The 15,002-nt window shown below is 51.0% G+C and overlaps 1 protein-coding gene across 4 annotated transcripts in view; it reads right to left on the reverse strand.

Moving 5' to 3' along the window:
- Positions 1 to 388: 388 nt before the first annotated feature.
- The window catches only part of myo7aa (myosin VIIAa), a 33,214-nt gene continuing 18,600 nt past the window's right edge, over positions 389 to 15,002 (reverse strand). For 3 of the 4 annotated variants that reach the window (XM_046388120.1, XM_046388117.1, XM_046388118.1), the window contains 34 exons: positions 14,828 to 14,965; positions 14,332 to 14,490; positions 13,857 to 13,949; positions 12,679 to 12,773; positions 12,507 to 12,591; positions 12,177 to 12,395; positions 11,811 to 11,918; positions 11,299 to 11,508; positions 10,822 to 11,028; positions 10,457 to 10,633; positions 10,225 to 10,314; positions 9,996 to 10,123; positions 9,596 to 9,722; positions 9,152 to 9,271; positions 8,815 to 8,988; positions 8,232 to 8,459; positions 7,953 to 8,120; positions 7,513 to 7,630; positions 7,230 to 7,356; positions 6,959 to 7,128; positions 6,609 to 6,799; positions 6,044 to 6,168; positions 5,553 to 5,710; positions 5,236 to 5,389; positions 4,881 to 5,036; positions 4,266 to 4,371; positions 4,075 to 4,188; positions 3,696 to 3,783; positions 3,353 to 3,459; positions 2,994 to 3,179; positions 2,656 to 2,772; positions 1,887 to 1,970; positions 1,623 to 1,742; positions 389 to 1,547 (listed from right to left, as the gene is read on the reverse strand). In XM_046388120.1, coding sequence (XP_046244076.1) covers positions 1,455 to 1,547; positions 1,623 to 1,742; positions 1,887 to 1,970; positions 2,656 to 2,772; positions 2,994 to 3,179; positions 3,353 to 3,459; positions 3,696 to 3,783; positions 4,075 to 4,188; positions 4,266 to 4,371; positions 4,881 to 5,036; positions 5,236 to 5,389; positions 5,553 to 5,710; positions 6,044 to 6,168; positions 6,609 to 6,799; positions 6,959 to 7,128; positions 7,230 to 7,356; positions 7,513 to 7,630; positions 7,953 to 8,120; positions 8,232 to 8,459; positions 8,815 to 8,988; positions 9,152 to 9,271; positions 9,596 to 9,722; positions 9,996 to 10,123; positions 10,225 to 10,314; positions 10,457 to 10,633; positions 10,822 to 11,028; positions 11,299 to 11,508; positions 11,811 to 11,918; positions 12,177 to 12,395; positions 12,507 to 12,591; positions 12,679 to 12,773; positions 13,857 to 13,949; positions 14,332 to 14,490; positions 14,828 to 14,965 — 4,740 coding nt within the window. In that variant the 3' untranslated portion in view covers positions 389 to 1,454. The remainder of the gene's footprint in view (positions 1,548 to 1,622; positions 1,743 to 1,886; positions 1,971 to 2,655; positions 2,773 to 2,993; positions 3,180 to 3,352; positions 3,460 to 3,695; positions 3,784 to 4,074; positions 4,189 to 4,265; positions 4,372 to 4,880; positions 5,037 to 5,235; positions 5,390 to 5,552; positions 5,711 to 6,043; positions 6,169 to 6,608; positions 6,800 to 6,958; positions 7,129 to 7,229; positions 7,357 to 7,512; positions 7,631 to 7,952; positions 8,121 to 8,231; positions 8,460 to 8,814; positions 8,989 to 9,151; positions 9,272 to 9,595; positions 9,723 to 9,995; positions 10,124 to 10,224; positions 10,315 to 10,456; positions 10,634 to 10,821; positions 11,029 to 11,298; positions 11,509 to 11,810; positions 11,919 to 12,176; positions 12,396 to 12,506; positions 12,592 to 12,678; positions 12,774 to 13,856; positions 13,950 to 14,331; positions 14,491 to 14,827; positions 14,966 to 15,002) is intronic. The other variant, XM_046388119.1, reaches the window with a different exon arrangement.

Raw genomic sequence — 15,002 nt, forward strand, 5'->3', positions numbered from 1 at the left:
GTGTTAAAAAACAAAACTTGCGTATTTTAAATTATGAAACACAGTACAGCTCATGACCTAACGGATTCTTACCACCGACCGCATACAAAGACAGACGATGTGTGTGCTCCTCAAAGTGAAGCCCAAACATCTGGACGCCCCCTGGTGGCTGGCTGCAGTACAGCTCATAAGCCCCTCCCCCTCCATGTTAGCAGATGGGACATGAGCCAAACTAAAAACTCAAAGTACACATTAAACAAATTCTTCCCAAAGATGGTTTCACTGCCTCACATGATGTCACCAGAGCAAGATGGCTGCACTCAGACCCAGGATGTTTTGGCTTCACTTTGGTCCAGTAGGAGGAAGTGGAGATGTGTTGTCGGCTCTGACCCAAAACACGTTTCCACCATTGACACAACAACAGAGTTTTAAATAAATTATATCAGTTCCTTAACACTACTTCAGTTTGGTCCCAAGACCCAGAAAAACAGATAAACGTTCATTCTTAAAACCACTGAACATCATTCAAAGTGAAAACAGGATTGACTTAAAACAGCAGCACGTTGCCAACAAGAAACATAAAACTACAAAACCTTAAAGGTGACTGACCTGTCAATACTTTATCTAAGAAAGAATGTAAACACAGGACATCTAATTCAGATGCAGCAGGGAAGACAGGAACAAGACTTCATGTTTACAGCTTCACTAAAGCTCCTGTGATGCTCTAACACACGCCAAAAGACAAAACGTTTGGATTTTCTGTGTTCGCTAAATTAAATTTAATTTCCTACAATCATAACAGTCAAAGGCTGACGGACAATAAGGCCTAAAATGATTCATTTAAGTCCACGTACTTCTTGACATTTCCGTCACTTCCCAACAGAAGTCACATAAAACGGACGGACGGATTAGCCGGTTAGCTCACGAGGAGGTGATGAGCCTCTTAGCAGTTACAGATGTGTAACAGCCCATGACTGCCCACTAAAACTTCCTGTTAAAATCTATTGGAACATTTCACTATTTTTGGGAGCAAAATTCTTAAAAAGCTGAAGCATTAAGGCAGCGAACACCTGCGGCCTCTTGGGATCACCGAATGAATCAGCTGAAGAAGGTAAACATGACAGCAGTACTGGCTGAACGCCGGGTTTCCACACGAGCAGGTCTGACTGTTGGATCCGGATCCAGACGAGGAAAACCGACCTGTGGGACGGAGCGTTTCAGAGGTAGTCGTCCTCACTGGACGGCTCATCCTCGTCCACGTTGTAGCTGTAGTGGTGATGGTTGCTGGGGCCTTCGCCGGGGTCGTCGCTGCCGGCAGCCGAACTCTCCCCGGTGAGCTTCGACTCTTCTGAGCTAGCAGAAGGACTGCGGCTCATCCTCCACAGCTGGTGGGCGAAGGTCCGCCCCCAGCTGCAGTGCTGACCAATGGGGCGTAAGAGCCGGATGAGCTCAGCGGCCTCCTGCCAGTAAGAAGTTCACTTGCTGTGGCCCCGCCCAGAGCGCTGCTTGTTCATGGTGGTCAGCATCTGACTGATGTAAGAGGTCAGCAGGTCGTCCATCTTGTAGCCCTGCACACACACACACACACACATTGCAAACAGCTGATATCTACAGCAGTGTGTGTGTGTGTTGCTGCCACCCACCAGCGACGTCTCACACAGCAGTTTGCTCCCTCTGACCAGGTTGCCGATGGTGATGTGGAAGTAGGTGTTCCCGCTGCTCCAGTTGGAGATCTTGGTGAAGGGATGTGTGGTCAGGATATCCTGGCAGAGCGCACACACACACAGAGGGGTAAGTCTGACTGACAGACTTTCATACCTGCTCAGGTGGTTAATGCATGTGACGTGCAGCAAACATGTTAAGCGTGCGGGCGTGACGAGGGGAACAACAGATGTTTCTGTACGAACCTTCGTCTTCGGGTCGATCAGACTGACTCCGTGCTTGTTGATGGCGATCAGCAGGATCTCAGGGAAGTTGGGCTCTGTGGTTTGCTAAATACAAAAGATTAACGTCAGGTGGCAGCAGAACATCCACTGATCATTTAGCAGGTCTTGTTTCACCTGTACAGCAGCGATGGTTCTCTGTTAAAGGGACAGTTCACCCCAAAATGAAAACCATGTACGTCTCCTCTTACCACCTGGATAGTTTTAGCGTGAGCTGCCTTCTCCTGAACATCATGGAACTACATCACACTTCACTTGTGGGACTCAAAGCAAAACACACTTTTGAAAAAGTCAACAGCGAAGCCTCTTTCCAGAAATCCTCCAGAAGGACAAGTGGATCCTGCGGATCCAGAGGCTCCTGCTCGTGTCAGCCCAGCCTGAGCTGCTAGCTTCATTTTAGCCTTCTGCGCGCTGCTGCTGAGTTTTTCAAATCTATGAAGTGCCATCTAGTCCCATTACATCCAAGAGAAGGCAGACATCTCTACAGCCAGTATCTCCAAAACCAGATCTCCCTCCCTCCACAGCTGAGCCGGGGTCTGCGCCGAGATTTCTGCCTGCTAAAGGTTTCCCGTTTCCTGTCACCAAGAGCTTCTTCTTGGGGGAATGTCGACCTTCTACATGAAAGACTACGTTAAGGAGTGGAGTCCAGACCTGCTCTGTTTGGGAACTAAGACAAATTAGAAGCACCCAGTGAGAGCCACAAACAGGAAGTGACAGGCTCAGCCGCGTTTACCTTGACCTCAAAGAAGGCGGAGCCAAAGGTCGGCCATTTGTAGATGATCTTCAGAAACATCAGCTTGGCCTCTTCTCTCGACTTCCCAGCCTGCTTGTTGAAGTACGCAACCACAGACTGCAATCGGACAAAGAAATCCTGTTATGATCAAAGCACTGACAGATCCCTCTGCAGTATACTCACATGGTAAATACTCTTTTTATTTTTGTATGGCTGACTGAAACAACATTTGCTGTGCTACGATTCATAAAATGTATAAAAGCTACGGGATCACACGTAGAATCCGACTCAGACTACAGTGAGGTGAAGACGAGAGGCTGGAGTGCAGAAGGTTTCACCCTTTTCCAGTCATCAGGCGACATCTGACGAATGAGATCCTGGGGAACGAGCTCCCGAAGCATCTTGGGAATTGTAGGAAAGTGGGATTTGTCGTCCTCATACTTGACGCGGTAGATGAGCGCTGCGAGTTGGAAAACCTCTTCTCGTGAGCACTTATGGTAGCCACGCAAGTATTTAGGCACTTCCTAATTAAGAGAAGCGAACGAAGGGGAAGACAAAAGGTCCAGTTTTAGTGTAAATAAATCTAAATAAATTCTGCACTGTTGGAAAAACTTGGCTGAGTGCCTGCATGAGGTGAAGCAAAGACGAACTGAAGTGTCGTCCCGTCTCTCTGTGTAACGTGTCCACTAAGACTGACCTGGTAGTAGTGGAAGATGGAGTCGGCGAAGGAGTCCTTCCCTGGAACCGTGTTGGTCCACAGCTTCTTCATGAAGAACACCTGATAGGTCAGAGAGGGGACGATTCCTGCAGAACACCAGGGGGAAACACAGGATTGTTCAGCCTCCGTCTCAAACTGTTTTCAACCCAAACTGGACCTTCTAACGTTCACCTTCACACTCAGGTAAACAAGCTCTGAACACCAGTGGTCAAACAGGGCTCATCTGCTGAGGCCATCTGTCTGGTTCCACTGTGGCTTCTGTCTACAAACTGATTCTTATAAAGAGTCCAAACTTCTGACCTCAGCAGAAGCAGATACGAACCGTCTTTAGCTGGTCGAGACTTCTTGATCCAGTCTGTGAGATGTCGGACAAAGTCAAAGAAGAAGTCTCCCTCTGGCACACTGATCACCTGCACAGCACACACACACACACACACACACACACACACACACAGTCAGTCAGAAAACAGAAAAAACGTTGCTTCACTCGCCAGCACAAACACTACACTGTTAAACTAAGTATTATTGATGCACTGGCGTCCATGTAGGAGCCATTTCTGGAGCTCGGTGCCTGTAGGACCCCACACTGTCCAGCAGGTGTCACCTCTGTGCTTTGGCTCACTGACAGTACAGGCTGGAGGGGACAGGAGCTGCTGGTCTGAGGAGCACAAAGAGTTTTCTGACGATCCTCGACCTCTGACCTTGTCTGAGATCTTGACGAAGAGGCTGAAGCCTTCAGGGGATTTGAGCAGCAGTCTGCTTGAGATGTTCTGGCAGAAATCCTTGGCTTTGGTGCTGGACTCCACCTCAAACGCCTGCAGGATTGAGACACGACACGTCAGTCTCCAGACGACACGCTGGACGTCTACACGCCGACGTGAGAGCTTCATACCTCGTCCGTATCGTCAGGGAAGTAGACTTTGTGGAAGATCTGGGTCGTCTTGTGTTGGATGGCCTCCACTTCCACCAAGTGAGGGGGATACTTCCTGGATCCGTTACTGTCACCGTGACAACAGAAAAAACAGCCATGAGCTTAGTTCGAAGTTTTAAAGGAGGTTAAAGTTTATTTTCTTGGCTGGAACAAGTGACTGACAAACAACAAGTTTCACTCGTTTCCAAAGCTTCCAAAGTCTGCTTTTATTTCACAGCATTTCTCATCACAAAGTCTGTCGCTTGTGATTGGCTGTCCACTCATTCAGCCCACAGCAGCAGCCAATCAGGTAACTGTCTCTGCTCTGTGTGTCAAAGACAAAGACTGTGGTGAGAGCTGGCACTGATATAAAACTCTCCCTGCGTCGACTGCGAGGAAATAAAAACTGACTTTGGTGAGTGAAGGTTTTAGATTCGATTTGCTTGACGTTGAGGAAACGTTACGTGAGGGTTACAGTATGGAGCTCAAATCTTTTTCCGCCACCTGACGTTGATTATCCCAGAATGGCAGATGCTGGCGGAGCCACCTAACCTGAAGGCAGAAACGCTGGGCAGTCAGAACAAAGTGCGGTTTTACCGGAGGGCTTTGTGCAGCCTCTGCATGCAGTCTGTGGACAGCGGGTGCTGCTTCTTGGACTGGAGGAAGCGCTGGATGTGCGGCAGCAGCACGTTACTGGGAGGAAACAGACCAGTACACAACCAGAGCAGCTCCCAGCCCTTCTCCTCACTGTACCTGCAGCAGCAGAAACACAACGTTTTCCTTTCTGAGGTTCACCTGAAAAGGTTTCAAATTTTGTGGAAACATTTTGAAAAACGGTGACCCGCCCTGCAGGTTGGGTGAGAAAACAGAGCTTTAACTCTAAATGTTAACTCTGAGCTCAAACGTTGTGGTCGGTCTTGAAGTGCAGCGGCGACGGCGTCCGTTCACTCACTTGACGTGGTTGTCGGTGAGCTGTTTGATGATCTGACAGTAGATCTCGTCTTTGAGAGGTTCGGCCTTCAGCGCCCCTTCAAAGATCTGGTCTGTCAACTCGTTGACCGAGCGCGTCCTCTTGGACGGGTAGTCGCCCATGTACTTCATAACAGGTGGGACAAACGTCAAGGACTAAAACAACCTGATTAGCTTGAATACTCGTGTCAAAAGAGCAGGAATACCAGGACATCTTCATCCACTCAGAGTCCACACAGAGACTGCAGAACATGTCAACACGGCCGACTCTTAATGTCCCCGCAGCTGTTTGAAGGATATCGATGAAGGACATGCAGGCGTCCTGGGCCACCTCCTCGTGGTTGACCACCTTCTTCAGCAGCGGCAGCTTGAGCGGCTCTCGGGTGCAGCTCCACATCTTGTCCTTCCCACGATTCTTAGTGACCATCACCCGGCTCAAGGTGTGTTTGGGAGGAGGCCTGGAAGGTCACACACACACACACACACACACACACACACACACACACACACACACACACACACACACACACACACACACACACACCACACAACAGCACGTCGACCAAAGCTTAAACTGCAGTCACAAATGAGGTCAAGAGACAAAGTCGGCACGTGACTAACCAGCAAAAACACGCAGAGTAAAAACCAGATGTGGCGTCAGAGTGCAAAGTCCTTCAGTATGTGTTCATAATGTGTCGCGTTTGAGTCTCCTGAGTCTAAATCTGACGACAAATTTGCAGTTTAACTGAAGGACGTTTGCAGCTGGAAACAGGCAACGTGATTTCGTGTACCTGAAGTAGTCGTAGGAGAACTCCTCCAGTGTGTAGGGTTTCATCCTGCCGTCGCTCTCTGGCAGGACGACCTGAGAAACACGAACCGACTCCTGACGCTGGTCCGGCGTCATGGTTACCAGCGCCTGATTGGTTAGATAACATTACATTTATGTAACACATGCTTTTGTTCAGCAGTTCACAACCTGTTGACAGGTTTTCAGGATTAAATGCTGAAGTTTTCAGAGAGCAAAACACCCACCACCTGCCTGAACGTTCAGACATGTGGTGACCGACGGGGAGCTTCATCAGCAACCACCTGACGCTCAGTACAACCAAACCCGTGAGCCTGTGGTGGACTGCAAAGCTTCACACGTGGACGCTGCTGCAGAGAAGCTGCTGACTGTAAAACGTGGAGGCTTCACACACACGTTCAGTCAGCAGTCTGAGGGTGGACACCCGACATCACAGTCACCAGTTCAGTATGTGACCACATGTGAAACCTGGTCCCAGTCCGCCCTTCTGATCCCGAGTTCTGCTGTAATATTACACATTTCAAAATAAAGTTCACTTCCTTAACACCTACCACTATGTCCTGCTGAGGTCGGGTCACGGTAGGCAGGACATAGACGCAGTCAGCGGGGAAATCTCCTCTCTGATTGGTTCGTTCATTGATGCCATGCGCCCAACCAGAGTTGAGGACCTGCTCACCGGTGTCCTGGTCCAACAGGATCAGGTCTCCCTTCAGGAAGCTCAGGAAGGTCGACTCCTCTCCAGCTGTAGGAGAAGGAGACGATTAAACTTCTGTCTTCTGTTCTGCACGTTTCAGGTGAATTACGTTCATGTAAACAATCCATCCTCAAGCTGAAAAACGGAAACTCAAAACAATGAGACCAAAATGAAATCTAAATCAAAGCATCGCTGTTCAGGACTGACTTGGGTTGGGGTTGTCCTGCAGCGCGACCACGAACTTCGACCTCTTCCTCAGGCCCTCGAGGAAGGTGACCACCAGGTCGCGGATGTCCTCGGCGTTGTTGGAGGTGAAGGTGTACTCGTCTCCTTTGATTGTCGCCAAAGTGAAACTCTGATTCTGCAACTTCCCCCCCCTGACGGGACAACCAGGATGTCGTCAGTGGTCTCCACAACATCTCACAGAAGCATTCAGTACTTTAATTGCTACGTGACTACAGCTCCCAGCATGCCTCACCTGCTGCTGGAAACTGCAGTGATTTCTGGGAAGGACAGCTCCAAGAGGACCTGCTCCTGCTCGTCCACAAAATAAACTCCGGTCCAGTTGACGGCGACGATCAGGTCGTTCTTCGGCAGACTGGGACCTGAGAGGAGCAGAGGGAAGGTTTGACCCAAAGTTTAAACGAAACATGCGTCCTTAAGGGTTTTCAGGTCCATTTTTTCCTTCTCTTGCACTGACGATGACCATCATGGGTGCTAAACGTGGGCCCTCAGGTGTGAGGGAAGTCAGACGTGCTCACCTGACAACTTGAAGGCTTCGTAGAACCGAGAGAAGAGCAGAGGCCACTTGTGGCGAGCGAAGTCGACCACCTCCTCCTTCACCTTGTGAGGGTCGAACCTCTTCTGGGTGTAGATGCCCTGCAGACCAGCAGAGGTTTCATTATGTCTGCCTGTGGACACTCGAAGGCCTCAGACAGTCAATGTATCTGCAAGTTCTTTTCTTTTCCTTAATTATTGCTCTCTCTCTTTTAAATACCATCATGGCAGGACTGATGAGGTTAATGCATTTATTTAGTTCTAACTGCCAGCAGTCTCACATATTGTGACTGTCAGAAATTCTCTAAATCCCTCAGCTCTGACTTGAGGCAGGAGGCTGACGTGACATAAAGATGTTCAACGTGTCTCCACTTCCTCCCGCCATCCCAGCGAGTCTGAAAACTGGGAGGAAGTTGAAGAGCACCTTCTTATGCGCAGCCATGATGAAATGCGCCCACTTCTCCACCGTCCTGGACGTGCTGATCTCTCTGTCGGGGATGTAGGAGGGGATGAGGCTCAGCAGGCGCTCCAGGAGGATCTCTGAACCGTAGTCGACGTAATACTGCTGAGACGCCAGTTCAGCCAGGTCATCCTGAGAGCACAGAGAGACAGAAAAGCCTGAATGGACTCGTCTGCTCACAGGCAGATTCCCAAAATGTCAAACCATTCTTTCCAAATCAACAGTGAAACAAAGGAAACGCACCCTGTCGCAGCGGTACTCCCCGAACTTCACGCCGCGAACGGTCTGTTGGTAGATGAGGCTGGTGGCGACCTGGTCGTCGGCGGGGCAGTGCCAGGGCGTGAAGATCTCCTTCCTGAAGAAGAGCCTCCAGGGGGCGTTCCTCTCCTGGGCTCCCTGCTCCTTCGCGTACTGCTCGCACTGCGACACGGCGTCCATCACGTGGTCATTCCCGCTGCCTAAAGAGGAGACCTGCAGCAGGAGGAGGAGGCCCTTACTACAAATACTGCTGTTACTTTGGTTTAGTTTCCTTCACTCATGTATTAAATACTTTAAATATTTTTAGTCCCAGCGTGTAACTCGGGGTCAGGTTTACTGATGTTGTTGTCATGGACCAGTTTCAGCTCAGCTGATAGGATGAACCGACTGTCAGGTCCGACGTTCATCATATTTCTGGTTACCATACGAGTGTCTCTTCGGTCTGACTGCTGGTGATTTCATTTAAAAATACTTCACTTTGGCTCGAGACACTTCAGCCTCTGCACAGTGAAGCTCAGACACTGACGTGTGTGTGTGTGTGTGTGTGTGTGTGTGTGTGTGTTCCCACCTTGTCAAACAGCGCGATGTAGAGCGAGAAGCCGAATCGATCCCGCAGGTTGATCTTGTCGGACAAGGCGCTGCAGAGCTCCTTGGCTGTGGTGGCGGAGTCCGTCAGCAGCGTTTTGGTCGTGCCGTCCATGAACGTCACCGGCAGCATGATGGGCTTCTTCGACTTGGTGGCCTGAACAAAAGTTTTCAGAGGTTTGGTGGAGCTGGTTTCCATCTGACAAGCCTGTTGTCTAAAAGCTCCTTTCTGCCTCCTGCTCTCCGTCACATTAACTGCCCCTCACGGAAAGCAAATCAGTTAAAACTGTGTGTGTGTGTGTGTGTGTGTGTGTGTGTACCTGCAGCTCCAGCCAGGACGGAGGTTGTGTTCTCGTCCCGTTGACAAACGTCCGTCTCAGTCTCTCCTCGCAGTACGGAGCGTAACCCGGCGGCCCACCGCTGATGAAGTTCCTCAGGTACTGAAGGTAAACGACACAAAACGTCTTGAGGCTCCACAGGCTCAAAACTTCACCAAAAAACGCCGCACAATCAGGACGCATCAAGACGGCGTCGCACTGCAGGATCAGCCTGTCGTTAAACACGTGACTCTGAAGTTTGAACGTATGAGGATAACATCATCATTAACCATGATGGAGCACTTTACACATGAGTACACGTTGCCATGACAACAAGGTTTTAGACTCTCAGTTGTCGGTGTGTGAGCCCTTTAAACTGTGAGTATGTGAATTCAGACTTCCTGTCTGTGTGTGTGTTTGAGCTGAAGAGAGTCTGGACGTCCTGACCTTCACAAACTTGTCTGACGGGGCGAAGCAGCCGACACACAGAGAGATGAGGATCCAACCGCGAGCGTGAGAGCTCTTAGACGGGTTCTGACTCAGCTGCTTACAGATCTGACAGTAGATCTCATCCCTGTACACACACACACACACACACACACGCACACGCACACACATATACACACAGGTTTTAATATAGGGCTGTAAGGATTCATCAGTCCGGACTGATACATCAGCTTCAGTGGCCAACAATCCAGTGTGACTGATCCTGATCATCGCCTGTAGGACATGCTTTTATTATGAAATGTACCGGGCTCGTCCGTGTCACTGTTCCTGTCAAAGTGGACGTCTTTGCTTACATTACGTTCACACAGTATTTGATTCTTTGTCGTTTTTGTCTCCTCACCTCAGTGCTGGTCTCAGGATCCCGTTGCCGATGATGAAGTGAAGCTTCTCCAGGTTGGATGTTGGCCGGTCCTCCAGCATGCTGTTGCCATGGAGACTGTACTCACCATCGTTCAGGCGCTTGGTGACCTGAAATGCATCACGCTGTAACTTTTCTACTTCTGCAACACGAAAGTATGAGAAAGGCGGTCGGCTTTTATCGTCCTCTTTTGTCTCTGTGCGTCTCTCACCTCCTCGGTGATCTTGGACTTCTTCTTCAGGGTGAGGGACACCAGTTTGTGACGGACGCTGTTCTTCTTGAGGCTGTCAGAGTGAGGAGTCTGGAGGCAGGACAGGAACAGACAGACCAATCAGAGAAGACTTAGAGAAGTACGGTACCTGACAGAAGTCCAGTCCACATGAGCTGCATCCTTTGGAGAAACTCTGAGCTAAGTTTAAAACTGGAATCAGAGTCCACGTCACCTCCCCGTCCCCCTGCAGGGCCTGCACCTCCCTCTTGTAGGTCTTCTTCCCCAGAGTCTCGTAGATTTTGGTCATGACGGGGATCTTCTCGCTGCCGTCGCTGATGGCCGTGTGGTACTTGGGCTCCGGCAGATCTCCCATGAACCTCAGCACTGTGATCCACACGGCCAGAGCAGCCTGGGCCGACACACAGACCACATGTCGGGTTAATCACAAACCAACGTTCGGGCGGGTTTAGCTTTGAGAGGATTTGTACAACTTGTGGCTCTCCAGCGGCTTCGTTAGCTAACGTTTCAATCCAGACCACACTTTTCCCTGTAAAACTTTGTGCTCCCAGCAGTAAACACATCACCGGTCCCACCTACCAGCTGGTCTCCCTCGTCGTCGTGGAACAGCAGCGGCTGTTTGAGAGGCCGTCGGACGTACGTGTGCGTCGTGGTGCCCTGGAAGTACGTGGCGGCAAACTTGGCGAACTTGTACTCCGATAGATCCTCCTCTTCGTCGTCCTCCGGCAGAGGAAGGGCCTCGTCCAGATCCTCCTCCTCCAGCTCCTGGTGGGTCCGCTCCAGGTCCTGCAGAGGAGACGCTGCTGTCAGGTCAAAACCTCCACACCTTGTTTTAATGTTTTCACAGGAGGCAGCAATAATTCAGTCCACACTCGCTCAAACTGCACACCATCCTCTCACACAAGCCCCCAGCGCAGACAGCGACACCTCCTCCTCCTCCTCACACACCTTCATCACAACAACAGTACACTATGTGGATCTGAGGACAAAGGACAGACACTTTTAAACACCGAAGAGAAGTGTGGATTTTTAAAGCACCTCCGGTTGTCACCTCACCTCAAAGCCGGCGGGGGCTTGTCCCTCCTGGCCCGGGAAGGAGCCGCTCGTCCCCAGGAAGCCGAACATCTTGTCCACCATGTCGGAGTCGTTGACGGGCTCCGTCCGGGCCTTCTCCATCTGCTCCACCATCTCCTTCTTCCTCCGAGCCTCCTCCTTCTCCTTCTTCTCCCGCTCCGCGTCCTCTTTGGCCAGCTGGGCCAGACGCTCCTGAGTAGCAGAACATCACGGAGTTTCTCACCATCACAATCACACACGCCGTGCGTCCGAGCACACGCACACACAAATCTGCATCGGTACTCTGATACGTGAGAATAAATACGACAGGACAAAGTACTGCGAAAGACAAGAGGTGTGAACAAAACCTGAAAAGTGTTTCTGTTTTAAAAACGCAGAGGATGAGAGGCGCCAAACCACCGACGTTTAACAAATCATCTGCATGTGAACGTACCGAATGAGAACCAGACAACAACAACAGGACACTTTGAAAAGGCCTTCGATCGAGGTCACACCTGGTGCTTGCGCTCGGCCTCGGCCTTCGCCCTCTTCGCAGACATCTGATTCCTCAGTTTGGCCTCTTCGGCGAGACGCATCTTCTCCGCCTCGAGCCGCCGGCGGTACTGAAGGAGCAGAGAGGAGAGAGGACAACCAATCAGGCTGCGCCGACCACATGAATTTGAGGGAATACAATTAACGGAAGGCTAAAAACAGAAACAATAACTGAACTAATTTGAGGTTGAGAATCACTGAACTCAAAGAAAAAAAGTGCATAAATCAGCTAAAAAAGAAAACAATGAGTAATTTCCTAACTTCATTAAAAGATTCTGCTAAGTTTGATTCCCTTCAGTTCATCTGCTGCGTCGTCTGTGTGTGTCTACCTCCCCCTTCAGCCTCTTGTACAGCCGGCGAGCGATCATCCCTCTGGCGTGGGCCTGGATGGTGATGACGGCCCACAGTCGGTGTCTGAACGCCCGGCGCACCAAGAAGCCCCGGCAGCGGCCCTGGAAGCGCGTGATTCGCCGACGGGCCACGTGATACGAAGCACACAGCTTCCTGGAGCGAACGAGAGCCTGAAGGCGAGAGAAGCCCGCCCGCATCTGAAGGGACGCAGAGGACACAAAGCACACGGCGTGAGGGGAGACGTTTGCTTACGCTCTTCTGTAATTTCATTTCTGCTGTGATGCGGAAGCGAAGGCGAAGCTCCTCACAGCTCCGTAGTTCTTCCTGCACTGATGGCCTCTCCACGTCTTCTGGATCAGCACGGCCGACTTCCTCATCCTCAGGAAGTTCGATCTGATCAGAAATCAGACGACCATTTTGTCTGTGAGCACGTTTCATCAGCGCGACAGAGAAGTGCAGACGGACACGATGAAGGCCCACCTGTCTTTGAAACCTCGGACCACCTTCTGGATGAGGATGACCTTGTCCGTGATGGCCTTGTCTCTCTCGATCTCCAGCAGCATGTCGTGGTGATCCTACGCAGCAGGAGAGACGAGAGACGGATCACAGACACAAACTGACACAGCTGTGGACGCGTTTCTGTGTGGACTCGGGCGTCCGACACAGCGAGCATGTGAACCCGCTGAAGTCAGGCAGAACCTTAACCTGACAGCTTCCCCCTCTGCTAAAGCCTGGACGTCTTCTGTCTCCTCCATCCGTCCTGTCAGGGAAGTGTGGGTGCTGCCCTGCCTTCACCCCCCTGCACATCCCACTTCCTGTTCAGCTTCCTGTCCAGCCGAGCAGTAAGGCCTGACGGAGCTGAGCCTCAAATCCAGGAGAGCCAAGAGACGAGTGTGCAAACACACCATTTTTATCAGTCCTGTAGACTCGAGTCTCCGCTCAGGACCAGGATCTGTTTGGGTTTGGCAGTTTGGCGTCAGCTGAGCTCCTGTTCACACAAGCAGTGGACGCCACACGGGAGTCACACGCTGACAACGACGTGACCGTGTCACCATGGCAACCAGCTAACGGACGTGCCTCACCAGTGACTTCTGACCTCTGGATAACATCTGTCCTCACTGGGCAGGAAACCAACTGCAGCACACACTGAATCACGTGCACACACGCACGCACGCTCACACCCACACACACACACACACACACACACCCACACACACAGGCGCACACACACACACACACACACACACACACACACACCCTGCAGCAGACACGTGAAGTGGAAACAATCCCAGCAGATCTCTGAGGAAAGTTTCCGACATCGCGTTGAGTCCACGACACAAAGAGTTCAGGCTGCTCTCACGTCCTCACTCAGGACGAGGACATGAGAGGTTCAACCAAAGGACCTGCTGGGACCGTCCAGCAGTCCAGACCACCCGGATCAGTTTGCTGGTGTGAGGGCTGATGAGCCTCAGTCGTCCGTGTGATACTGGCTGAAATGTTAAAGTCTGAAGCTCAGATGTGGACTTTGTTCTCCTCAGAATGTAATAAAAGCTCTTTAGTGGGGATCTTTTACAGCATAAATAACAAACACAGACTTTCACCTCAGCGTTCATCACATCCGCACTATTGAGCAGAACTGCCCTTTAATTCACGAGTACCTTGAGGAAGATCTTGGTCTTTCCCATCTGCCAGTCATCGTCTCTGCCGAGCACGGCCTCCGAGATCCTCTGACAGGTCCCCCTCAGGTCCTCCTGACGGGACGGAGACATCATCAGTGACTGTGACAGCCCTGATCCCCCTGAGCCACAGGAGGAGGAGCCTCACGGTCATCCTTTAACACGCTGAGCAGGTAGAATGTTCTCTCTCACACACACACACACACACACACACAGGGAGGGAGGGAACCACAACATGTAGGAGTCCAAGTTAAACACACACAGAGTCACACATGTGGTGTCTTCTGATTGGTTCCAGTCATCAGAAAACTCTGGGAGGACCCCGGAGTCCCACAGAAACCAGCAGGGTTTGAACAAAACGTTTTCTGAAACACAACTTCCCAGAAAAGAAGATTTAAAAAATAATAATAATGATTAAACAACAGATAAACAACAGCTCAGACACACACACACACACCTGCTTGTACGCTGGTTTGACTCCAGGCATGAGCACCCGGTACCGGTCCACGAACTCCACGAAGGTGTAGCGGATGGGATACCCTGCGCGGCGGATACGAATGGTCTCCATCATCCCCGAGTACCTCAGCTGACGCACACACAGCTCCCTGTCAAACAGCTGCACACACCAACACCAGCGCTGAAGTCCAGACCGACACCAAGACCACATCCTCCACACTCAGACGGTCCAGACCGTCAGAGCTCAGCACCGTGAGGGTCCACACTTCAAACTTCACATGTGAACCACAGGCTGATCTTCTCTTTTGTATGTTTTTCATGCATCTCTGTGCTGACTGGCCCTCCATCTGACCTAAACCTGATCCTCAGGCTGACTGGCTTTTGGATCCTGGTCACACACTGAATTCACACTTTTGTTTTCAACATAAACCCCATAACTGAACTCGTCAGCTAAACCCCTGAAAGAAGGAACTCGTTCTGTGTAACCAGAGACTCACCATCGGCTTCTTGAACTCGTTGGGTTTGATGCAGCGGACGAAGAAAGGCTGGCAGACGCTCAGAGTCCTCATCAGCAGCTCCAAAGATCGTTTAAACTGGCTGCTCAGAGTGGGCGAGCGCTTCCTGGTCTCTGCCCCCTGGACCCGCACGCGCACACACACATGCGCACAGCAC

The sequence above is a fragment of the Scatophagus argus genome, chromosome 5 (genome assembly GCF_020382885.2).
Source record: "Scatophagus argus isolate fScaArg1 chromosome 5, fScaArg1.pri, whole genome shotgun sequence".
Taxonomy (NCBI): Eukaryota; Metazoa; Chordata; class Actinopteri; family Scatophagidae; genus Scatophagus; species Scatophagus argus.